Below are 22,679 nucleotides of genomic sequence, written 5' to 3'. Positions count from 1 at the left end.
GAATCCCAGCCTAAACCTCTGCTATGTATTATGTTTGTGTCTAAAGATTAAATATTTTGCATTCAGTGCAAGCACAGTATCCTTAAGGCCCTTCCCCATAATATTATTGTATGGGGTACACACTGTAAAACTGTTTTCTTCTTGTAGCCAAAAATAAACCCAACTGTAGTTTTTTTAATTAAAGAAATGTTATGTTTTATTGTGTTACAAGTTGTGCTCTGCTCTTTTACATTAAGAAGGAAAAAAAAAATGCAGGAAAAAAAGGAGTGGAATACCTCCAGCCTTTTCTAGGATATGGCTGAATCCCTTCCTGACTTGTTGCCTATTTTTAAAAAGGAGATATACATATATGTATGTATATACTTATATGCTTGATCACAGTGAATTGCATGTTTTATTTTCTCTAAGGGTTTTAAATGCAAGACTAAGTTACAATTCCTGTAAATCTATGTTGCCTTGATATTACTCTTTCTGCTTTTTCTAAGTCAGTTGCATGGGCTACACAGTGACAAAGCATAAATATATTCACTGACATGAGAAACATGGAAGTGATTAGCATTTATTTTTAAGTAAATTCTGCAGAAATGAGTATAGATGCTTATTAGAAAGGAGTACTTTCAGCTTTTAAGGTAGTAAGTTAAAAAGCAAGGTGTTCAGGCACGCGCTTAATCTTTGTCTGTTGTATAGCATCATTCATTCTTTTGGATAATTTTTCTATGTGAACCTACCATTTTCAAATGCTCAAAGAGATTTGATTGGAAATCCAGTTTCCAGTTTGATGTCTGATTCAAAATGCTTCTTTTTATAAAACAGGAGGTTATATATATGTGTATGCATAGAAAAGCAAACCACTTTTCAGGTTAGTATTGCATGGCACAAAGTAATAGTAACAAATACTGCACCTGAAAACAAGATTGGAAGCTTCTAGGTGATGTAAACTGCATACCAAAGGCGGTCTTTGAGTTTTGTGCAGTGCTGGATCTTGCACACAACAGAAATTCCAATAAAATAAAAAAGTAGTGTCTTTATATAAAAATAGGAATTACAGTAATCAAACCATTGTCTTTTACTGCCTTCATTTGCCAGTATGAATAAGCTAAAAAAAAGGTCAAATAGTTAGTTTTTAATAGTTACTGCTTATTGTGTGTGCCACCATTGGTTGTATATGGAGCTCCTGCCCTAGAGCAGGATAGGTGCTCCCTGATATCATTCGGTTTTGTACCACCCTATTTCTGAAAAGAAATCTAATAAAGATTCTGCAGATACAGATGCATAATGCTCGTAAGCTGTTTATTCAGAGAGGGCACCTAAGCTTTGCAGTATATGCTTGGGCAATTTTACTTACTAGGCACATTAACTCCGAATTACACAGTACTACAAAGTGAACTGAATTGTTGAACACTGGATATGTTTTATCTAGACATAATGAGAAGCAATGGCTTTGGTTTGTTATTTACCAGAGACTAGTTAGCATAAGCCTGTTCAATTTATAGACTTTAAAATCAAACATTTCCTAGCGGGACCATGGGGCAAATCACTCCAATTTTATCACTCACTTTTGCTGTCTGTTGAGAGTGCATGTAAGTTCCTGGTTGGAATTTCAGTAATAAACTATTTTAGGCTAATGCAAGGACAAAATTTAAAATATTTAGATACGATTTCAGTATGAAATTATTTTTAAATTCCACCTTAATACATGTTACTAAGTAAAAGCAGTGGCTGGCCAATATGTTTCTATATGTGTACAAATTTAAAATTAAGCCAACTGGAATATTTACAAATGCTTTTCATGTAATCATAAAATTATGTAGCTCTACCCATTTTTTTTTTTTTTTAATCTTTTGTTTTTACATGTATAGTGGAGTGTTTCATCACTGTGGTAGGAGTAAGGCAAAATCCTACACTTCCAGCACTGAATCAGTTACTGTTTTATTTGTGGGAAAGAGTATATGAACAGTGAAAACTAAGCGTAGCAGTGCTGTAGCTCCCACTGCCCCCGTAAGACACCATGCTTTACCCCACCTGCCCTTAGCCCTCCTGTGCCATACCTACACTATTTTGGTCAGTGGGAAGGAGGGAGAGCATTTCCTCAAACTAATTTGCTGATCCCTCTCTGGGTTCTTTTCCAGCTTGTTACAGTGACCTTAAATATCCCATTCTTAGGGTAACCACTAAGTTAATTGCAGGTGCTTGAAAGTAATCTAGCATTATTCTGTACCCTCATTCTTCCATGCTATGCCCACTTCTGTCTGCCTGTTTCCTGGTACTCCTGACTGACAGTCAGCTGTGGCTGTCTTCAGGGAACGTCCACCTGCAACATCTGTTTATATGCTTCAGCCTATACACCAATAAAACTGCCTTGGGAATCCAAGAGCAAGTACTTCAGTTGGTTTTCCAAGCAGAGGCAATTAGGAAAATGTACCAGTGTCTGATTTCTGCTGCCTTACCAGTAATAAGCTAGATTTTTCCTGTAGAATCAATAAATCAATTAACAAGCCTTCTTTGCCTTCTGCCCTGCTAGCACTAGGAGTAATAGCTCATTCCTGGGACTGAGCTGCATTGCACTATTCATCACACAGTGACAAAATGGAGCCTTGGTTACTAACTAACTATGGCTTTCAAAACTAATCTACTGTAATACATATAAATCAATACATAGAAGTATTGAAACTATGAGTTTTGAACCAGCCTTGCTGTTTTCTAATTATTATTATATTTTTAACCCTTAGACTTTCCCACTCATTTTCCATGGTCTTGGTAGGAGAGACAACTTTATTATTCTGTGTAAAAGATAGTCTTGTGCAGTGTTCTGGATTTCAGAATTAATATTATCTTACGTGGGTGTGTTAAAAATCTAATAAATTCAAAACTTGACCTTGTTCATAACCTATTTTCCATTGCTTAGTTCTGTGCACTATAGATTTTTTGTTAAACTTGTTATGTCTTCCTAAAATATGTATAATTTACCGGGAAAGCTAGTCTGAGAAGGATCCAGTGGATTCATTTCTTTCTGTTGTGGTTAACCAGTGGAACAAATTGAGTGTTCGAATTACCATGGGGGTTATGCTTATGTGTGTTTCTGAGGCTGCCTGGTTATGTTAAAATGCTTTCTAGAAGAAACATTTCTAAAACATTGTAATTATCTTTCTGCATGTTAATTATGATTCAAGAGCTCCTCAGAGAAGGATGCTCTCTCAGCAGTAAGTTTTGAAATTCTCTGATGGTAACTTTGGGCTTATTTTTCAGTGCAGAGAAACTCAGGCTTGCCTGATTTCTGTTTTGGCTCAATTGCTTCTCAAAAGCCTGGAGCAGGTTTTAGAACACTTTTTATTTACAAGTCTCTGAAGCATCCATCTAATAAAATTCCATTGAGTTACATTAGGCAGAATTGGGGGTGATTGTTTTGGAGTACTTTATGTGATAACATTCATTGGTCTAATGTAGAAATGTTAAAAACAACAGAGAAATGAAAGAAGGAAATAATTGATTTTACTATATCTTTATGCAATTTCTGTACTCATTTCTTATGTCAGGTTCGGCTCCTGTTGATAAGGTACAAATCAAAACCAAAAGACACCAGCACGTCAAAATAGAGCCATTAATGTTTTACATGAAAAATTTATTGTTGCCAATGATTGATTGTTGGTTTGAGATACTCAATTTTTGATTTCAAGATATATTTCACAAACCGAGTATCAATTTATGCAATATGTAATATAATGTTTTATCCTTCTGAATCATAAAATTCCATTTAATCTCTTCCAATAAATTGAACCTTCTCTCACATGGGTTTTGATATTTTGTTATTTTTCATCCTTTCTCAGTATGAGGTGAATGTATCAAGTCCTGTATCACAATCTGGGTGATTTACACAACATGAAGCAGAGTTCAGGGTTATATTTTAATGGGTAGAGATACCACCATGTCTTTAGCAATGATATCAACAAAGAATGCATATCATCTATCTGAATTACTGTAAGCACAAATGATAGGCTTTATGGTGGAAAAAGAATAAAATAACTTAAAATGTTCTTTTAAAAGAAATTAATATCATCAGCTTTCATAGCCTGAAAAAGGATTGCAACATCTCCAAGATACCTTTTGTATGAATCCTAAAGGGCAGTTGCATAACCTTTGTGTTTTGCTACAGGGGACTGCAGTGCTATAAGTCTATTCACGTTTGTTATTCTTACTGGTCTTTTCCAATTTCACACTAATTATAAATTACAGTTCTCCTCCAGACCGGTAGGTTTTGTGGTTTTGGTTTTGATGTTTTGTTGGTTTATTTTTTCAAAAAAATACCCCACATAGCTTCCAGATTACTGTAATGAGCAGCTGAGAGGAAACATTAGAGCTTTCAAAACAGAAAACAAACCAAGAAAAAAAAAAGTCCTTGCTCTTGTAAACTGTAAAATGTCAGCCTTCAAAATTGCTGTTACAGTGAATAATACCATGTATACAAAGCCAGTATTAAAATTGAGTGTAAATGTTACGTTAGTCATCTAAATGATTCTTGCTCCTAAAAAGAATCATTAATATCAAAGGTGAAGACTAACCAGGCACTTAACTCTCATTCATGTAAAAGACAACAGCACAAAGTAAACAACTTAATGAAAAAAATTTGGTTTATCTAAACATAAAGCAGGGAAAAGAAAAAAAAGAAAAAAGAACTAAATACAATGGCATAATTACTATTGCTGCACTTTTTTTCTCTGAAGTGTAAAAGTTTGGGGGGGGTTGTCTAGAGAATACTCTGTGGCTTGTCCCTACTGTTTATTCATTATTTGCAATAAGTTTAACAAAAAGTGTAACTGCAGAATTTATCTAAGTCTGCCTGAAATTTAAACTTCTGAATAAAATTGCATTAAATCTATCTCAGTTCCAGGTGACAAGAAGTAGAAAATAATACATTTTCAGTTTATTTTTGGATACACTTGACCTGTTTTAAACTTGTGTTATAATAAGAGGAAATACATACAAAATACAATTACATGTCTACAACAATACATATAATTATACAGATTCTATTTTACTAAATTACAGTTCTTACCAACAGTGTATTCTGAGTTTACCTAAATATGCCACAATGACACATTCAGACAAAATAGCATATATGGTTGAAATGTGTTAAGTACCATAAAATTTATGTTTATACATGCTTACTTAGCATGTAACGCCCATATAGAATTTCCATTTTTGTAGAGACGTTGTGTTATCACAGATTTCAGTCATATCCTGCGGTATGCAATACTGTACAGAAGCAGCTTTGATTTTTTTTCAATAAACAGGATATGCAACTTATTACATTTGCTTATTATTCAGTTTTCAACAAAAACTATGATCTTTAACATACCAGCTCCACATAGCCTCCTGGAAATTTTTATATGTCATTTATTTTTTTTTGCCATGGCACTCAGAAGCACATTTCAAGTGTTTGTCCTAAAAAGAATGAAATTAGGAAACTGTATTTCTACAGTGATTGGATATGGCATCTCCTGTTTTCTGTAATGATGCATTGTCAGGGTTCCACTTCTTTTAGCTTAGTTATTTCAATAGTCTTTCTACAGCTCTTTTGCTGGTTTTGTACTGTAAATACAGCAGATTCAGGTTTCTCTTATCCTTAGGGCTGGAATAAGTAGGTATCAAATACACAACAGAGTTGTTGAAATATACTGATATCCTCACAGATAGGATTTTATCCAGTCTGTCTCCTGCATAACCCAAACAAAGCATATGGTGAGTGTATGCACTCACACACGTAAGTATGGCAGGAGAATGACAGAAATGTCATATGATTGAAAACTGCTTAGTTTATAGAAACATTTTGAGGCTTTAAGTCTTGCAGACAGAGGGATATATGAAAACAGATGCCCTTTTAAATGGAAGAGAAAGTCTAGATTATACTCTCTCAATACTGATACTGACTACCTTTAGAACTCACATACTGTTATCCAGTACCAAAGAAAATGCATGTTTTGTGCTTCAGCTTTCCTGCAGGCTAAATTTGCATTTAGCTTCTTCCAAACAGTCAAAAGCTGCTGGTCTTAGGTTTCTTCACCTTTTGTATAAAGACCAGCACATCCTTTGTTTCAGTTGTCCACATCTCTGTAATTTTGCTCAGAACTGCAAATAAGACAGTGATAATGCCTAGAAAGACGCATTCTTGAAGAGACTCTTGGATCAAAAAATTTGCATTGCTGCAGACCAAAGACTTTTACAAACTATAGTCCATCTGATAATTCAAAGTTTAGCCAACAGTGCTTCTACATCTAAAGAAATGGATTTTTTTACTAAAGCTTGTACCTTTAAAATAAAGATTAACATAGATCAGTAAAGAGAAATCAAAAAGCTTATTGAATCTACAAATCAAAGGTGTAATTGCCTTTCTTTTTTTTCAAATAGTAGGATAGATTTGCCACTTGCTATTTTGATTTTACTTCGATGGAAAGTAAACCTGCTTTAGTGATTTAGATTTCAAAACATTTTCTACAGAATAATATTTTCAAAAGTGCTAAATGGTATTGTTCCGCTCTTGTGAGACCTCAGCTGGAGTATTGTGTGCAGTTCTGGTGTCCTCAACAGAAAAAGGACATGGAACTGTTGGAACAAGTCCAGAGGAGGGCCACGAGGATGATCAGGGGGCTGGAGCACCTCCTGTATGAAGACACGCTGAGAAAGCTGGGTCTGTTCAGCCTGGAGAAGAGAAGGCTGCGTGGAGACCTCATAGCCGCCTTCCAGTATCTGAAGGGGGCCTGTAGGGATGCTGGAGAGGGACTCTTCATTAGGGACTGTAGTGATAGGACAAGGGGTAACGGGTTAAACCTTAAACAGGAGAAGTTTAGATTGGATATAAGGAGGAAATTCTTTCCTGTTAGGGTGGTGAGGCACTGGAATAGGTTGCCCAGGGAGGTTGTGAATGCTCCATCCCTGGCAGTGTTCAAGACCAGGTTGGACGAGGCCTTGGGTGATAGGGTTTAGTGTGAGGTGTCCCTGCCCATGGCAGGGGGGTTGGACCTAGATGATCTTAAGGTCCTTTCCAACCCTAACGATTCTATGATTCTATGATATTTCGTCTCTTCCCCTTGTGTTACTTTTCCCTTTATTCCTTCTCTTCAGAAGCAAGGCGAAGGAGGACAGAAGGGAAAGTTTGGGGGAGAAATATGCAAGGAATAATCTCAAAAAAATATGTGTAAGAAAATGTAAGATAAATTGAGTTACCAATTAATTTAGTGTTCCTGTAAAGCCATCAATCAGATTATAAGAACCTTGAAATCTGAGCACAAAGCAGGAACTCCATCATAAAGAAAAAAAAAAACAAAACAACAAACAAGCAAACAAACAAAAACAACCAAGAAAGAAACTCAAGCAGCAACAAAAAGCCCACCAAGAGCCCTCCTTTAACCAAACCCATTTTCATTTGTCATCAAGACACACTTTGTAAGATATACCTGTCTTGGGTCATTTCCACTGTGTTTTTGATCTTTTTAGACCTGAGAAATAATCCAAATAAAAGTTTATAAAGATGGATGTTTTCCATAAAAAGTTGCATTGTTTACAAAGGAGAATTTTTCAGCTGAGAATACACAGACTAGATCTCCTGCTGAGCTTATTGCCATGCAAACTGTTCTAATCTTTGAAGGTAACCATTCCTTGGTGTGCCATTATTTTAATAGGATGAAGTTTCAGCTTTTTAACTGTACTGGCTGGTGAGATCTGGAGGATTCTGTGATGCATCACCGCTATAAAGCATATACTTAGTAGGAGAATAAAAGCATTATTCATATTCCCTGTCTGCCCTATCATCCCTCAATTTTCTGCACCTTTCTCTTAAGCAGTATTGTAAGCTGAGCAGCTTTTAGAAATGCCTCTGGCCTTCCTTATTCAGCATTAAAGAAGCATTAGAGGATTCATTAGCCTTTCTGGTGACATCTGTGAGGCCATTTTTTATCAGCTGTCCTTTACATCTGGTTTGTTAAAGCTGGACTCTATATACGATTGCTTTACATTTGTGGAATGGTTTTGCTCAGCTTTTCTGTTAGGTCAAAGTAGAGCCCTTTTCTCTTTTTAAGAAAAGCACAATTTGACTCGTTCTTGGACTAGTTTTAACAAGCAGCATTAAGCAATAGTCAGTGAGGATTCTGATTTCTTGTTATTATCTGGAATATTCTGTCAGATTCTGAACACCAATGTAAAGGCAATCTTGATTTGAAATTCTTACTGTTTTAATCAGTTGAACTTCATTCTGACCCCCATTTCTGTCTTTGCTGTAGTCTTTAACATGGATACGTGTGTGATACCGAAGTCTGCTTGTGTCAGATAAATGATTATTATCTTGTCCTGAAAACTTTGTATTTACCAATATTCTGCTTGAAAAGCATAATATCAACTCCTGTTGAATGTGTCAAAAGTAATTATGGATAAGTACCCTGTCATGTCAGTTAACTGAATTCCATATCCTTGACAAGAAGGTTCATCAAAACTGGCCAAGAGAGCAGAAGGTGATGACAGGGGAATGAATCTCTCTCAACTAACAATGTTTTTGAAATGCCAGACTTAATCAGCTGGAGTTGGCATTATCCTTCACTCATCTTTCATGGCACAGAGAAATTAGCTGCCTTGATTATAAATGAATTGTTAAACAACTTTATTTTGAATTGCCACATTTAATTATGCAGACGATATAATTTGCTTTGATAGAATTAGTACAGTGCTAGTTTAGTTTTCCCATTCAGATGAGCTGTGCAATATAGCTGTCTGAAGTAGCCATACATTCAAGGAATTTTATTGTTTTAAAAAATCCTTATTCTGCCTGCCAAGTGGAATTGAGTCCACAGCACCACTCTGATCTTTCTATTCAATAAATACAGTATCTCAAAATATTCAGTGTGCTAAATAGCAGTGTAGCAGTGGGATAGCAATTATAGCAATAAGATCTGTGTGTTCGATACTGTTTCTGACATCTGTAGTATATAAATTCCCAAAAGAGCTGGACTGATATGATGTGATCAGAATATATTCATATGATCATGTTTTGGTTTTTCAGATATGCCTCTAAAATAAACTTGATACCACTTAATAGGTTTTGTATTTTGTTACTAAAATTAATCTTAAAGATGATTAAAAATAAAAGAAAGCCTATATTATGATCAGGGGTGATGGACCAGTGTTTTGTGGCATCACGCTATTGCAGAGACTCCAAGGTAGTGCCGACTGAATGAACATGGAACTTGTTCAGTACTTGGTTGGGTTCATCAGCCCACTCTGTTGCTCAGAGGAAGCAAAATGCAGCACTGATAAAACTGTATCCCTTCTAGAATCTAATCTGGAACTTCCATATAGCTGTATGCTGTGCTCTGTAAACACAACACCTGACTAAATGCTACTTTAGGTATCTTCATGGTGAGGCTGAACTTAATAAGTATTTAAAAAATAAATAAATATATTTGCTTGGAATGTATAGCGTGTAGGTGAGATGGCTAAGAGGGAATATTACTGAAAGAAATGAGGTCAGCCCAGAGGTGGTGCTGGCAGCAGAAAGCAGGTGCAGTTTATGCTGTCAGAATGTGGGTAGGATGACAAAGCAAAGAGGTTTTGGAGTAAAGGTCTGAAACAAGCTGATCCTGCTGAGTTGAAATTTGCAAGTTTTTAAAAACAGCTTGATGAACTGTGAATGATTATATTCATATGGCATGGGATAGCAGGAACACACCTGACATTAACAGGTCCTTCCACTCCTGTTTCATTTACAGAGATAAGATGGGAATTATTTACAAAATAAGGCCCTCTGCTATGTGTAAGTCCATAACTAAACATCAAATAATGAATATCCGGAGCACAAACTTTCTTGGTTTTAGAAATCACTTTATCAGTTCATTTTCATTTCCCCAACACTGGACATCTTAAAGATTCAGCTGGATGGGTTACTGGGCCATCTTGTCTAGATTGTGCTTTTGCCAAGAAAGGTTGGACCAGGTGCTCCTTGATGTCCCTTCCAAATTGGTATTCTATGCATCTATGATTTAACCATTAAAAGCTATTTTAGGGTAGATAAAAATCAAAATTTATATTTAAAAGTTGTAGAAACCTATTGAATTAATGTTGCTTACAGATAAGAATCTGAATTCTCTTGTGCATAACTTGGCAGTTTACTTGCTTTGCTTTTGAAGATTTAAGTGGTGCATAGGCTTTTTGTCTGCCCAGATATCAGGCTTGATCCAATAGGGATTATACAAACAAGCAAAAAGCATTTGTTTGTTTTTTTTTTTTTGGGGGGGGGTAAGATTTTGATGTAAATTATTTTAGAAGGAAATAAACCTTCCTCTGAGTTATGTGCACCTAAACATAACGTCATTATGCCAGTTCAGGGGAACTAGAAAGTAAATTTGACTGAGCAAGGCTGAAACAGTCCAGACCTCTTTACAGCTGAGAGTGAAATGTAGGATTTAAGCAACCAAGCTGGTAATGTAATTTTTATCTAAAAATAATTAGATTTCCACCTGTCTCCAGTCCTGAATAATACGTGTAAAAGCTTTTCAAGGAATTTGTTTTAATTTTTGGCTTGATTTCAGCCCTCTGAAGTAATGTCTAGCTGACTTCCTACCTTAATAGCTGCTGAAAGTTTCTTGAACTTGTGCAGACCTACTGTATGGTTACTGGGCCAGCTTAGTCATTCTTCTTATCCCTTCAAAGGGTATAATGAATACTTGTGGCAAGGCAATACAAAACTTGTGTTTACAGCGTGGGGATGACCTGGCCACTTAAGATCGAGACGAACCCTTGTAGTGCACAGATCCTGAAAGAAGCAATGGTAAGAGTCCTGCAGCTGTGAGGGGGAAAAAAAAAATGGAAGCTAGGCACAAAGGATGCATTTGGGAATCCACACTTTAGGGCTGGATTTCTTCTTCAGTCCTTCACCTGTGGTTTAGTCTGGAGGGACACTTTTTTACACAGCAGCAGCATGTAGCCCAGCAATGTGGCTTGTGCTGATGTCTACATCTTTCCTCATTAAGTAGCTTAATTTATGCCTAATCACTTAAAAGTAATCATGGAGGCTGAGATGATTATATACCCAACCATACATATGCCATCTGTTTCTAATATGTATGTAAGAAAAATTCATATTCCTTTATAGTACATGCAATTGAAATGTTGCTTTTATAGAAGAAACAATATTAAATGCAATTTCTGTCACTGATACTTGTTCTTTTTCCCAGCATTAGACTGCATGTAGACACACTAAAGTTCCTTCTCTGCCTGGTTGACGAGGCATTGCAGTACCATTTAAACATAAGGATTGTGCCCAAAAATGCTATCGGTTTACTTTCTTGTGTTTGCTTAGTTTTCATACCTCTGAGTTTCATTTCATGGAACTGCTAGTAAAGAATTACTAATATTTTTCCTGTTGTGATATTAATCAAGAGGTAAAAAGTTTTTGAATTCCAAAAGCTGTAAGAATGGAAAAGCACTGTTCTTAAATCTCAGATGATATCCCATTAAAAACAAAAATGCACATAGAGGTGACTGGTGTTTCCAAAAGATCTATGCATGAAATACAATGGGTAGAACCCTGGATAAAAGTGTCAGCAGGTGCTTGCTCTTTTTATTTATTTTTACTTGTACTATTAATTTTCAAACTGACACCACAAAAATGTTTGTGAAAGGTGAGCTAGAAATAATTTTCATTACGGACTCTACATGTGACTGAATTTGATTTACTAGTAAAAAAACCTGGGATGAGAGCCTTTATGTCTTTTTATTCTTTGTACTTTGTATGATTGCTTAACAGTCATTCTTCCCTTGTATCCGGTGTGTGATCTTGTGGAATCCTTAGGTTTATAGTATTTTGTCTCCATTTGGTAGTGGTGCTTATAACAGAGTAGGGTTACATACTAAAAGATAATGTCTTTACCTGCTAAAGGAAGGTCAAAGCCTCAAGAATTATTTGTATGGAATGTTCTTCCCACAATACTGTACCTCTTGGGTGATCCTGAATCCCAAAGCCCTTGATTTAAATTTGGACTCCGTACAGCTATGCTGCCAGTAGACTGGGAGGCAGATTGAAATGGTTTGCTTTTAACACCATCAAAATGTATTTTTAGTAGAAGTATTGAGCAACTGAGACTACAATTTGTAGCAACAACCTGATAAGCAAAATGTCACATACTAAATGTGGTTTATATCGCTCCTGCTGTTTCAGAATGTGATCAGCTCTGTAGAGATGTGTCTGCATTTTGGTCTTCTCAGGCTCATCAGTTTAACATTTTTCAGCTCTTCTAGAAGATCAGATTGCCTTGGAAACCTTTTAAAACACACTTTAATTTCTGTGCCATTCTGGCAGTCCACTCAACATAGGTTAGCTTTGTTCTCTTCATCACTCAGTGTAATTTAAATGCACTTCACTCCATTTTGACAGGAATCATCATGGTTTGATTGCATGAAATAAAAACAACATTCTTTCCCATCAGACATTCAAAACCCAAATGAAATTTAAATGTTGAAAGCTGCTTCCTCAAACAGTGACAGAAAGTAGTCATGAGTAAATGAGAGCTGAAACACTTCAGTCACACTTAGTTCCACAAATAGGTTTCACTTTTGGTCAGGCTTCCTGGATTTTGTGAACTTGCATGTGTTCAACAGTGAGCTATGAACAGCAGCAACAGTTACTTTAATTTTTTAATCATGTGGCAAAGCAGTAAAATATCTGCAATGTATTTCATGGACAAAGATTCCAAACTGTCTAACTTATTTCAACAGGCAAGCAGTCCTACAACAGGAACAGCTCCCAGGAGTCAGTCACGGTTGTCTGTCTGCCCTTCCACTCAGGACATTTGTAGGTATGTGTTGAGAAAAATATACTCTAATCTGGTTGATACTTTTTAGTTGTTTTTATTACATTATACGTAGCTCTTGCTTCTGCTTAATACTCTTCATAATTTACATAGACTTTAGTTTTCTTTTGATCTCTTTTTGGTTTGGTTGTATTTTTGCTTTTCAGTCTTATGTTTTTCTATTAAAATTCATGTTTTCATTTTCATTCTTTTTTTTTTTTTTTGTGATTTCTCTCCTTCCACCCACCCTTACCATTTCCATCCCTTTCCTTTGCTTACTGCTTTATCTAGATCTACTACCTTGCATGATTTGTCAGAAGATGAGCTTGAACATGCAACCCCTGTTATGGTGTTGACCCCTTCCAATAGGGAGTCTGGTAAGAAACAAGTAAAACGAAGGTTTAGGCGGAAAAGAGAGACTGGAGACACTGGTGAGCATGCAGAAAAGCAAGGAAAAGGGAAAGACTGTAAATTGCATCCTGAGCCTGCAAGGTCCAGTTGGAATGCATCTGATTCATCATCATCTTCGGATGAGAGTCAGTGGGCTCAGGCTAGGAGGAGAGCAAGAGGAAAGGCCAGAATACCCAGGAGAGGGAGAAGGAACACTAGATCATGCATTAACCAGGATGGGTCCTCAAACAATAATGCTGTTGAACTTGTCACTTTGGGGACAGTGGGGAAAAACAAGCAAGAGGTATCTGACCCTGAGAATCCTACTTTAAATCACCGCCGAAGAAGGGTTCCAAGGCTAAAGGAATCACAGTCTTCAGTGTCATCTCAGGAAGCAAGGATTTCCTCAAGAAAATGTGGAAAAAGCAAAGGAAAAGGCTACTATGGAGATCGGCACCCTGCATCTTTCCTTAGACACAGTAAAGATTTGAAGGACTGCTTTGCAGAGGGAGGCTCTGGGAGTGATGCTCTGGCAGTCCCCAATAATGGAGCACCTGCTGGGGCAGGGCCCAGTGTGACTGATGATGTTCAGAAGCCTTCAGTGTTGTATGATGACTTATCTGATGATTTAGAAGTATGCAGGTTAGTCCCTAATAAGAAAGATTTAAAATTCTTAACAGGAGTTTCACATTGCCGTAGGTTGAGTGCCCTTCTTTTGACTGCTTTCTGTCACTGTTTCTCAGTAATAAACTGCTAAGCAGACCATAAGAAATAACACAAAAGCCTTTGCTACAGGGAAGTTAGCATCTCTGAGGCTGGAGATATACTTCCCTAATTTAAAAGCAGTAATCCTACAAGGGAACTAAATTTTTTTTTTGCTCCATTTTTCTTTATGAAGACAGACACTCTGTGTCCTGTGGCAGCATATTACTGCTTTCTAAATCTCCAGCCAGAGGCAAAGAATGAGGCAGAGTTCCAGATAGCTCAATGCAATGGGATACGGAGTTTTTCCTCCTTAGGTGATCAGTTCAAATCCAGCTTTGGTCCCTCATTGTTATTTTTCATTGACTTACATGAAATAAATTTATGGTCTTGATTCAGTGTCCTCTAGAACTGCCATTATCACAAGGTGACGGTCGGTGCCTACACGCTTTCCAGTCAGGCATAAGTTGTACAAGACTGCACTGCTGAGCGGCTCTGCACTGTGAACATGTAGGGGCTCTTATTTTGATACCCATGACAAGAATCAGAATGGTACAAAGGATGAGTGGGCAGAATAAGCATTAAAATAGAGTTTGGGATAGAAAAAGCAACACCAGCAGTTCTCTCTGTTTCAGAAGTTCAGGCTTCTGACAATCTGATACCCCTGGTGTGATGCATGCAATCAAAAGGTGAGCATTTTCTTTTGGAAATGAGAGCAAGCTGGCTTCTGAGCAAAAGTCCAAATTTAGACAGCTGGGTGTACATGAGTTACTTAACGTAGTGGTAAACGAAAATGTGCCATCCCGTAAGTTTAACAGAACTGAAACAAGTATTTCTTTCCTTTTTTTTTTCCTTTTATTTTTTCTCCCCAGACTTGTGACCCAGCATCGACTTTTATCTACAAAGTATAAAAAGAGGATCAGGCTTAGTTTCTTTATTATGGTAACCCAACATTTCTCACTTACCTTTGCTGAGAAAAATTTGCATGGAAATGTAAACACAGCAAAATGAGGAAGTTTGTGATGCCACATCTTGCAGTTTGACAGTATACTTCAACTTAGTAACACACTACAAATATCCTAGTTTTAAAATGGAAAAAGATGACATGTAGGCATGGTTCCTTTCACAGCAGGAGACATAGCCATTGCTAATACAGCTACTGCTATGCACTCCTTGTTGCACTTGTCAAGCAATAAGGGATATTTCAGTTGTCTGACCATTGTCAGTCATGATCATTTAAGACTATTCAGAGTAAAACCCTGCTGTATTTGTACATTAGTTTGTATATCAGGACCATACTGCTGGCTTGGGACCTCTTCATCTTACACAAATGCAGAGAAACAGCAGCAATGGTAATAATATTACACATTTTTTAAGCACTTCATATATGTCTACGTGGTATGATGCAGAGACGTGCTCAGATGATAACTACTTCAACAACTTCAGAGTTAAGACTATGAGCTACCCAAAACATGAAATAAATTATTTCAGCATGGGCTTTTATATAGGCTTAACTCTACTGTGTTAATAAAAAAGAGAAAATAAAGTCAAAGTTTTGTAATTGTTTCAGGTAGATTAATCCTAATGGTTCCCCAAGTCCCCAGACTTAGACTTTGCTGTCAGATGGGAAGTGGACTCTAGTATTTTATATCATCTCAACCCATTTGATTTTATTATGGTTATTTAGGCTTTTTTTGTAAGACTTGAAGCTTAGTTCAAGAGTGGATTTTTTGGATGTGCATGCAAACTTTTCTGGTAGGCTTTTGTCCGGAAGAGGAAGGTTGAAACCTTTTGATAGGTATGTGTTCCTAGGCTTACTGTCAGTGGAGATGCTCCTTGAACAACCAGAGTTAAACTCAACAGAGTTGATAACCTTGCCTGTTGTGCAAAATTTGTCAAGAAAACCATAACCCATTTTTCTCTGTGTCAGGGATAATGCTTTTTTGTTGTTGTTGTCATTAGTAGGTATATCACGGTGATGATAATGCAGCTATGAACAAATTTAAAAAATTGAAAGCATGTTAATTTTTTATCACTGGTAAGTTGTCTTAATCAGTTTGCAGACAGCAGAAGACAAAGGAAGACATGTTTTTACTACTGATTCATTATAGAATCATAGAATAGTTAGGGTTGGAAAGGACCTTAAGATCATCTAGGTCCAACCCCCCGCCATGGGCAGGGACACCTCACACTAAACCATGTCACCCAAGGCTCTGTCCATCATCAAATTGATGTCTCTCCAATTTAGAGACAAGGATGTCGTGTGGGACAGTGTCGAACGCTTTGCACAAGTCCAGGTAGATGACATCAACTGCTCTACCCCTGTCCATCAGTTCTGTAGCCCCATCATAGGAGGCCATCAAATGGGTCAGGCAGGATTTGGCCTTAGTGAAGCCATGCTGCCTGTCACAAAGCAGCTTGTTGTTTTTCATGTGCCTTAGCATGCCTTCCAAGAGAAGCTGCTCCAAGATCTTGCCACGCACGGAGGTGAGACTGACTGGTCTGTAATTCCCCGGGTCATCCATTTTCCCCTTCTTGAAAATGGGGGTTATATTTCCCTTTTTCCAGTTATCGGGAACTTCACCTGACTGCCATGATTTTTCAAATATGATGAACAGTGCCTTATCAACTTCTTTTGCCAGCTCCTTCAGGACCCACAGTGGGATTTCATCAGGTCCCTTGGACTTGTGTACATTCAGGTTCTTAAGATGGTCTCAAACCAGATCGTCTCCCACAGTGGGCCTAGGGTCTTCGTTCTCACAGTCCCTGCATCTGCCTTCCAAGACTTGGGTGGTGTGGTCAGAGCCTTTGCCAGTGAAGACCAAGGCAAAGAAGTCATTCAGAACCTCAGCCTTCTCCAAATCCAGGGTAGCCAGTTCTCCTGATAGCTTCCGGAGGGGGCCCATGTTGTTCCTAGCCTGTCTTTTATTTGCTACATACCTATAGATTATAGATTGCAGGGTCTGTTTTTCAGGATGGGTCCATGCACTTAATCGGCTCATTATCTGTGGTATGGTTTTCTTCAGATTCACAGTCTTGCATCTGAAGCAAAAGAATAATTACATTTCAGTGCAGATGTGCACATACACAGTAGCCATTTTTCTGCATGAGAAATAAAAAAAGGAGATTTTTGTTATGTTTAGTTTAAGACTGGTTTAACAGAGCTGGTTGCGATGTAGAAAAATAGTTTTCTAGAGATGTGTTTCTCCAAGCTTTTTATCCTAGATATTCATATCTTCTAGTTGCTGTGACCAAGCTGGCTGAGACAAATGGCTCTTGCCCAGATGGGATTGTGTGGAAGTAGCAGGGGAACAGGGATGTTAAACATCTCCCACTGCCAGTTATTTTGTTTCAAAGTGTTTGGGTAGGCAATTTTTTTCCATTACTTCCTCATGAATTGCTGGCAGTGAAACGTATTTATATGCACATGTAAGGGAATAAGCTGTTTCCTCAATGTGCATTTAGCAGAATGCGTGGAATGTGACAAGGCACACCCAATTCTAGCACAAGCACGTATCAGATGAAGTATAGTACCATGGCACAATATATACTTCAGCTAGTTTTAGGCCTCTTGGTCACTTCAAGTGAGAAATTTCCCCTTCTAGTGTCATTATTTCTCTGTTTCCGAAATGTTGAAACAATGACATCAATGATGACCTTTACAATCTCTTCCTTGAACATACTCCTTCCTTCTGTAGTCCATTAGAAGGCAAGCTTTCTGCTTCTGGGATTAGGGATGCATACATAAATTCTGACCATGCTAATTTGTTGGGATAGGCTTCCTAAATCATACAGTTGGATCACCCTCTTCCTAAGTTGCCCTTTGTCTGAGACTTTCTTTTTGTGTACTTTATTCTGGAATTTGCCACGTGGCTTGAGACACAACCTCAGAAATAGCTTTCTTTGGTCTACATGAGGGTAATCTCCCTGAAGGGAAAATCTGTGTGTGGAACATGATAAAGTGAGTGGAATATGAAGATTTAGTTCCATGGATTTTCATGTGGGAATTACTAAGGAAAGAAAATTGCTTAGTGATATTACCATTAGTGTATCATAAGTGCTTTGTGTATTGACTCTGAATTAATCTTATGGTATTTTTATTATTTATGATGAGAGAACAGAAATATATTTTCTCTTTGACTACTTATTCTTTTGGTGTGAAATATTTCTGTAGTAGATGCAGTCATTTCAGCAACAACACCAAACTGTAATTAGCTGAAAGAAACCACACACACTTAAATAAAGTGGAGTTGCTCACTATTAAAAAGATGCTTAGAAGAAGAATCATTTTGATTTTGTTTAATCACAGAATCATAGAATACCAGGTTGGAAGGCAATGGTCCAGCCTTTCTTGGCAAAGCATGACCTAGACTAGATGTCCCAGCACCCTGTCCAGCCAGATCTTAAAAGTGCCTAGTATTGGGGAATCCACCACATCTTTTCCATGTGACTCCTGGTAAAACAGGGAGTTTCCATCTTCTTTGTAGCTACCCTTTAAATACTGAAACATGGTGATAAGGTCTCCCCTGAGCCTTCTTTTCTCAAGGCTGAACAAGCCCAGTTCTCTCAGCCTCTCCTCATACAGCATCTTCCCTAGTACTTTGATCAACTCTGTGGCCCTTCTCTGGACCCTCTCCGACCTGTTTACATCATCTTTATAAATCGGGGACCAAAACTGAACACAGTATTCCTGATGTGGCCTGACAAGTGCTGAGTAGAGTAGGTTAATGACTTATCTCTGCTGACATTGCCCTTATGGATGTAACCCAGCATCCTGTTGGCTTTCTTTGCCACAGCAGCATGCACACTGTTCACTCATGTTGATTTTGTTGTCAACCAGAATCCTCAGGTCTCTTTCCACAGAGCTGCTCCCCAGGCAATTAGATCCCAGACTGTGCTGTACTATTGAACTGTATTTTTTCAGGTGCCAGACCTTACACTTGTTCTTGTTGAACTTCATCAGGTTCTTGTTAGCCGAGTCTTCCAGCCTATCCAGGTCTTCATGTAGGGTGGCTGTCTCTTCTGAAGTTTCCACTTCCCCACTCAACTTGGTATCATCAGCAAATTTGGTCAGGGTACACTTGATCCCATCATCCAGATCACTTATGAAGACACTGAACAGCATTGAGCCTAGTATCAATCCTTGGGAGACCCCATCAAGAACAGGTTGCCAGTTTGAAAAGGAACTATTTACCATTACCGTGCAGCATGTCAGCCAGTTCCTCACCCTGTGAATGACTCTGTATGCAGTCAGAAAATGGCAGCTCCTCATCTGAGCATTAAGAGTATGGCATGCCAGAAGACTGATAGGAACAGGGGGAAGTAGTAAGGGAGATGATGAAGTTGATTCATGAAATCTGCAGAATCTACTTCAAGCATAATTTTTTTACAAATCATCTTTGAAATGAAAAGACCATTATAAACTTAGGAAAAGACTATAACGGGAATTTTGATGTGTTAGCACAATCATAGATAGCAAGAAAGTGTATATTGCCTGTGATGAGGCAATATGATTATGTAGTTTCTCTCTGTGAAATAGTGTTGTAATGGGTTTGGTTTTTTTTTTTTTTTCATAATGTAACTTAGTAGGACCTGCAAAAGTAGTGTCTTGCAAGAAAATACTTACATCCTGAAATATTCATCTAGTAGACTGTTCATAAAGTCAACAGAAAGCCGCTTGGGAGGAAAAAGTCCTTATAAACTTCAGGAAAAAAAGAGAAAAGTGAACAGAAGATAGATACATAGGCTCAAATTCTACCACTGAAATTTAACACTCATTTTAAATAGTTATACTGAAACCATGAAGCTCGATCCAGTAAATAATTTAAATTGTAGAATATGTAGGTTTAAAATACAATCCAAAGTCTTCTAAAACCACCAAAAACTGGAGGTTGCTGAACTGCCAGAATGTAGTGTTTGGCTGAAGAGGGTTTTTCACCTGTTTCTCCATTTTTGGCTCCTCACCCCTTCCTTTTAAAGAGCTGTGACTTCTGTTTACTCTCCTCTTCGAAGCCTTTTCGCAAGGTGACTTTCCGATAGGAAACTCCTGTGTTTTGAGGAATCTTCTCCTCTGTATGATGGTCTACTGGTTCATCAGTCTTTGAAGCAGTATTAAATCCTGGTTAATTCTATTCTCTGCCTGATGGTTCAAAGCCCCATCTGTCACCTCTTTAGCCATCTGGCTATAAAATCTCTTTTGGAAGCTCTCCATGATTCAGAAGGATGCAAGGAGAGTGGAAACAAGGCAAGCATGTCTGTGCTGTGGTTCAGGTCACTGAAATGGGGGAGAACTGAATCTTGGTTTCTACTTCTTTTTCTCAAAACCTATTATTTTTAATGCAAATAGGTGAAATGGCATCATTTCCTGATAGAAGGCTTGGGTGAGGAGGCATTTGGGTTTGAGGGTCCTATTATTAAATATTTAAAGCTTGCTTGTGTTTTGTAGGGAGTTTAGTTACTTAAAGCTTTGACTTTCAATAGGTGGGTGGGAGGAAATGTAAATCCTTTTCAAGTTGCAATCCCTAGTACTTTGAACTATGTTCAGTGCATCTTGTCTGGCATGTATCTTGACTTGCAGTGACAGTGCATCTGAGGCAGGAGTTACTTGTAACTGTTTAGATGGCTAGATATCCTATTTATCACCTATTATGGAAGATTAATAGAAGGACAAAAAATGTTGACAAAAGAAAAGATTAAGTGTGCCTTTGCTAATGTTGTTTGCTCTTGGGTCTCTTACGAATTCTGATCACGTCTGCTGAAACCAAGAGAAAGCTTTACCTAGGCCATTATGAAATTCCACTGGTGTGGTGCAACATTCTGGAAATGTTTTTTCCTCTAATCAGATAAAGACAGCTGACTGCATGGCATAATGGAATGGCAGGAGTGACAGGGAAGCGGTATACAAATTGATAGCATTCAGTATGGAGAATTAATGTGCTTCATTCACACTGTGTTTAAATTGAGAGAAAGGCCAATTTGTCATTTAGATTACTTTATCATTTAACAGTGGAAAGAATGGAAATGAGATTTAGAAGAAAAAAAAAAGCCTGCAAAATGAAACCAAGGGAAATGTGGCATGCTGTATGTAGCCTATTGCAGGGTGAACATATTTAGTGAATTTAAATTTCTTTTTTTTTTCCCACAAGTATAAATAATGCAGAGGCAGAATTGTTTTGTTGATTTGGTTTGGTTTTTTTCTGTCTATAAATGAGTTAATTATTTGCTCTGAGTTGCTCATAAAGTTGTTTGCTTTAATTTTAGGTTCAATATACCTAAAAGCACTGTAAGCATTTTATAAATTGGCAGAAAGAGAAAATGACCTTTTTGGACAGGAGGACAGTTTTTCTGAGATGATCAGACAGCAGCAGTGACAGCAGTTTTGTGCATCCTTTTAGCAAACCTTTTGCAAAAGGAATTGGTTCCTTTTGGTCCAGTTAAGATAACCTAGGAGCTTATGGTATTTCATGCTGGCAGCTAATAATCCTCATAGCCAAAATCAAAGCCAGGCATTCACTTGGTCCAACATTTTCCAGCTATGCTGCTTCTCCCTGACTAAGCTCCCTTTAGAATTGTGAGCTATAGCAACAAGATATACCCTCTGAAACAGGGTAAGAATTTATTTTCTCATACTCATTATCAGTCCAGGTATGCTTTCCAGTGAAGGGAAAGATTTTAACTGCCTTTGCAGTCATTTCTCACTAAAAATAATGAGTTTGGAATAGGCATTATCCTTCTTGACCATATTTATGTGGAGAAGATATTTCCCCCTTTTGTTAGGGAGATCTGTTAAAAGTTCAAAAGCATTTCTATTCTGCTGGCATAATTCCATCTGCAGGAAAATAACAAAATGGGTATTGTGCAACTGCATTAATTTAGTTCACAGTGCATAGAAATCACATCACAGTGCTGATAAATATGTCACATTCACAAGGCAGTGTCTCCTCCTAATTTTGTCAGTTAGCATAGACATAGCTGCATAGCTCCCAGGAATGTTAGAACACAATACAGTTTTACATAATTATGTCATTTATAGCCCTTAAATATCATACCTCTTTATCAGTATGCCCATGCTCCCATATATACTTCTACTTTTAAACGTGTCAGAGGCATTCCCCTAGGTTTTACATTTGTTAATGAGGGTAAAATTTGACCTGTCGTATTTTTAAGTAAGTCTACAAAAACCTATCTGCACAATGTTACTGTAGCTAAACCCTGTCTCTACATGTAAAAGCCAAAAATCATTGACAATTTTATCAGGTACCTATCTGAAATATGGGATCGCCTGAAAGAGTTCCAATGGTGCAGAATTACTGCAAACTCTTTTCCACCAGTGCTGCTCCTAATGACAAGGCTCTTACATGGCTTGAAGCACAAACAGGGACACACTGATTCATTCTTATTCTTAATCACCTTCCTTTGACAATAGTCATCTATGGATGACTATTTCCATCTATGGAAATAAGCTGTACAGATACTGTCATAGAAGGAGCACTTGCCAGCTGGGTAGGGGTCAAGCACTAATTTTCACAGTGCACACAAGACTCCTACAGAGTGAATGCATTTTCTACTTCACTACAGCAGCATAGAGATTGGCCCATTTTCTTAATTATGGAAGAGTAAAGTGGATTAGGGAAAGACAGGTTAGGATAACTGCTGTTTTTCCAATGAGGGTAGAGATAAGCAGCTATTCTCTTTAATGAAACTAAAATTGTTACCTTGCATATGAAGAAAAGCTACAAACCTGCTGGAATCTACCCATAT

The 22,679-nt window shown here is 37.6% G+C and overlaps 1 protein-coding gene across 6 annotated transcripts in view; it reads left to right on the top strand.

Annotated features, from left to right (window-relative positions):
- MARCHF1 (membrane associated ring-CH-type finger 1) overlaps positions 1 to 22,679 on the top strand; it is a 152,341-nt gene that overhangs the window by 104,713 nt on the left and 24,949 nt on the right. For 4 of the 6 annotated variants that reach the window (XM_062612681.1, XM_062612523.1, XM_062612439.1 and 1 more), the window contains 2 exons: positions 12,754 to 12,833; positions 13,119 to 13,859. In XM_062612681.1, coding sequence (XP_062468665.1) covers positions 13,174 to 13,859 — 686 coding nt within the window. In that variant the 5' untranslated portion in view covers positions 12,754 to 12,833; positions 13,119 to 13,173. Of the gene's footprint in view, positions 1 to 12,611; positions 12,834 to 13,118; positions 13,860 to 22,679 lie in introns of those variants that run through there. The other 2 variants (XM_062612748.1, XM_062612836.1) reach the window with 2 other exon arrangements.

This window comes from Pezoporus occidentalis, unplaced genomic scaffold (genome assembly GCF_034315485.1).
Source record: "Pezoporus occidentalis ecotype Australia unplaced genomic scaffold, CSIRO_AGI_Poc_V1 ctg1, whole genome shotgun sequence".
Classification (NCBI taxonomy): domain Eukaryota; kingdom Metazoa; phylum Chordata; class Aves; order Psittaciformes; family Psittacidae; genus Pezoporus; species Pezoporus occidentalis.
Note: the sequence above shows the minus strand (reverse complement) of the source record. Positions and strands in the feature narration are given on the sequence as shown.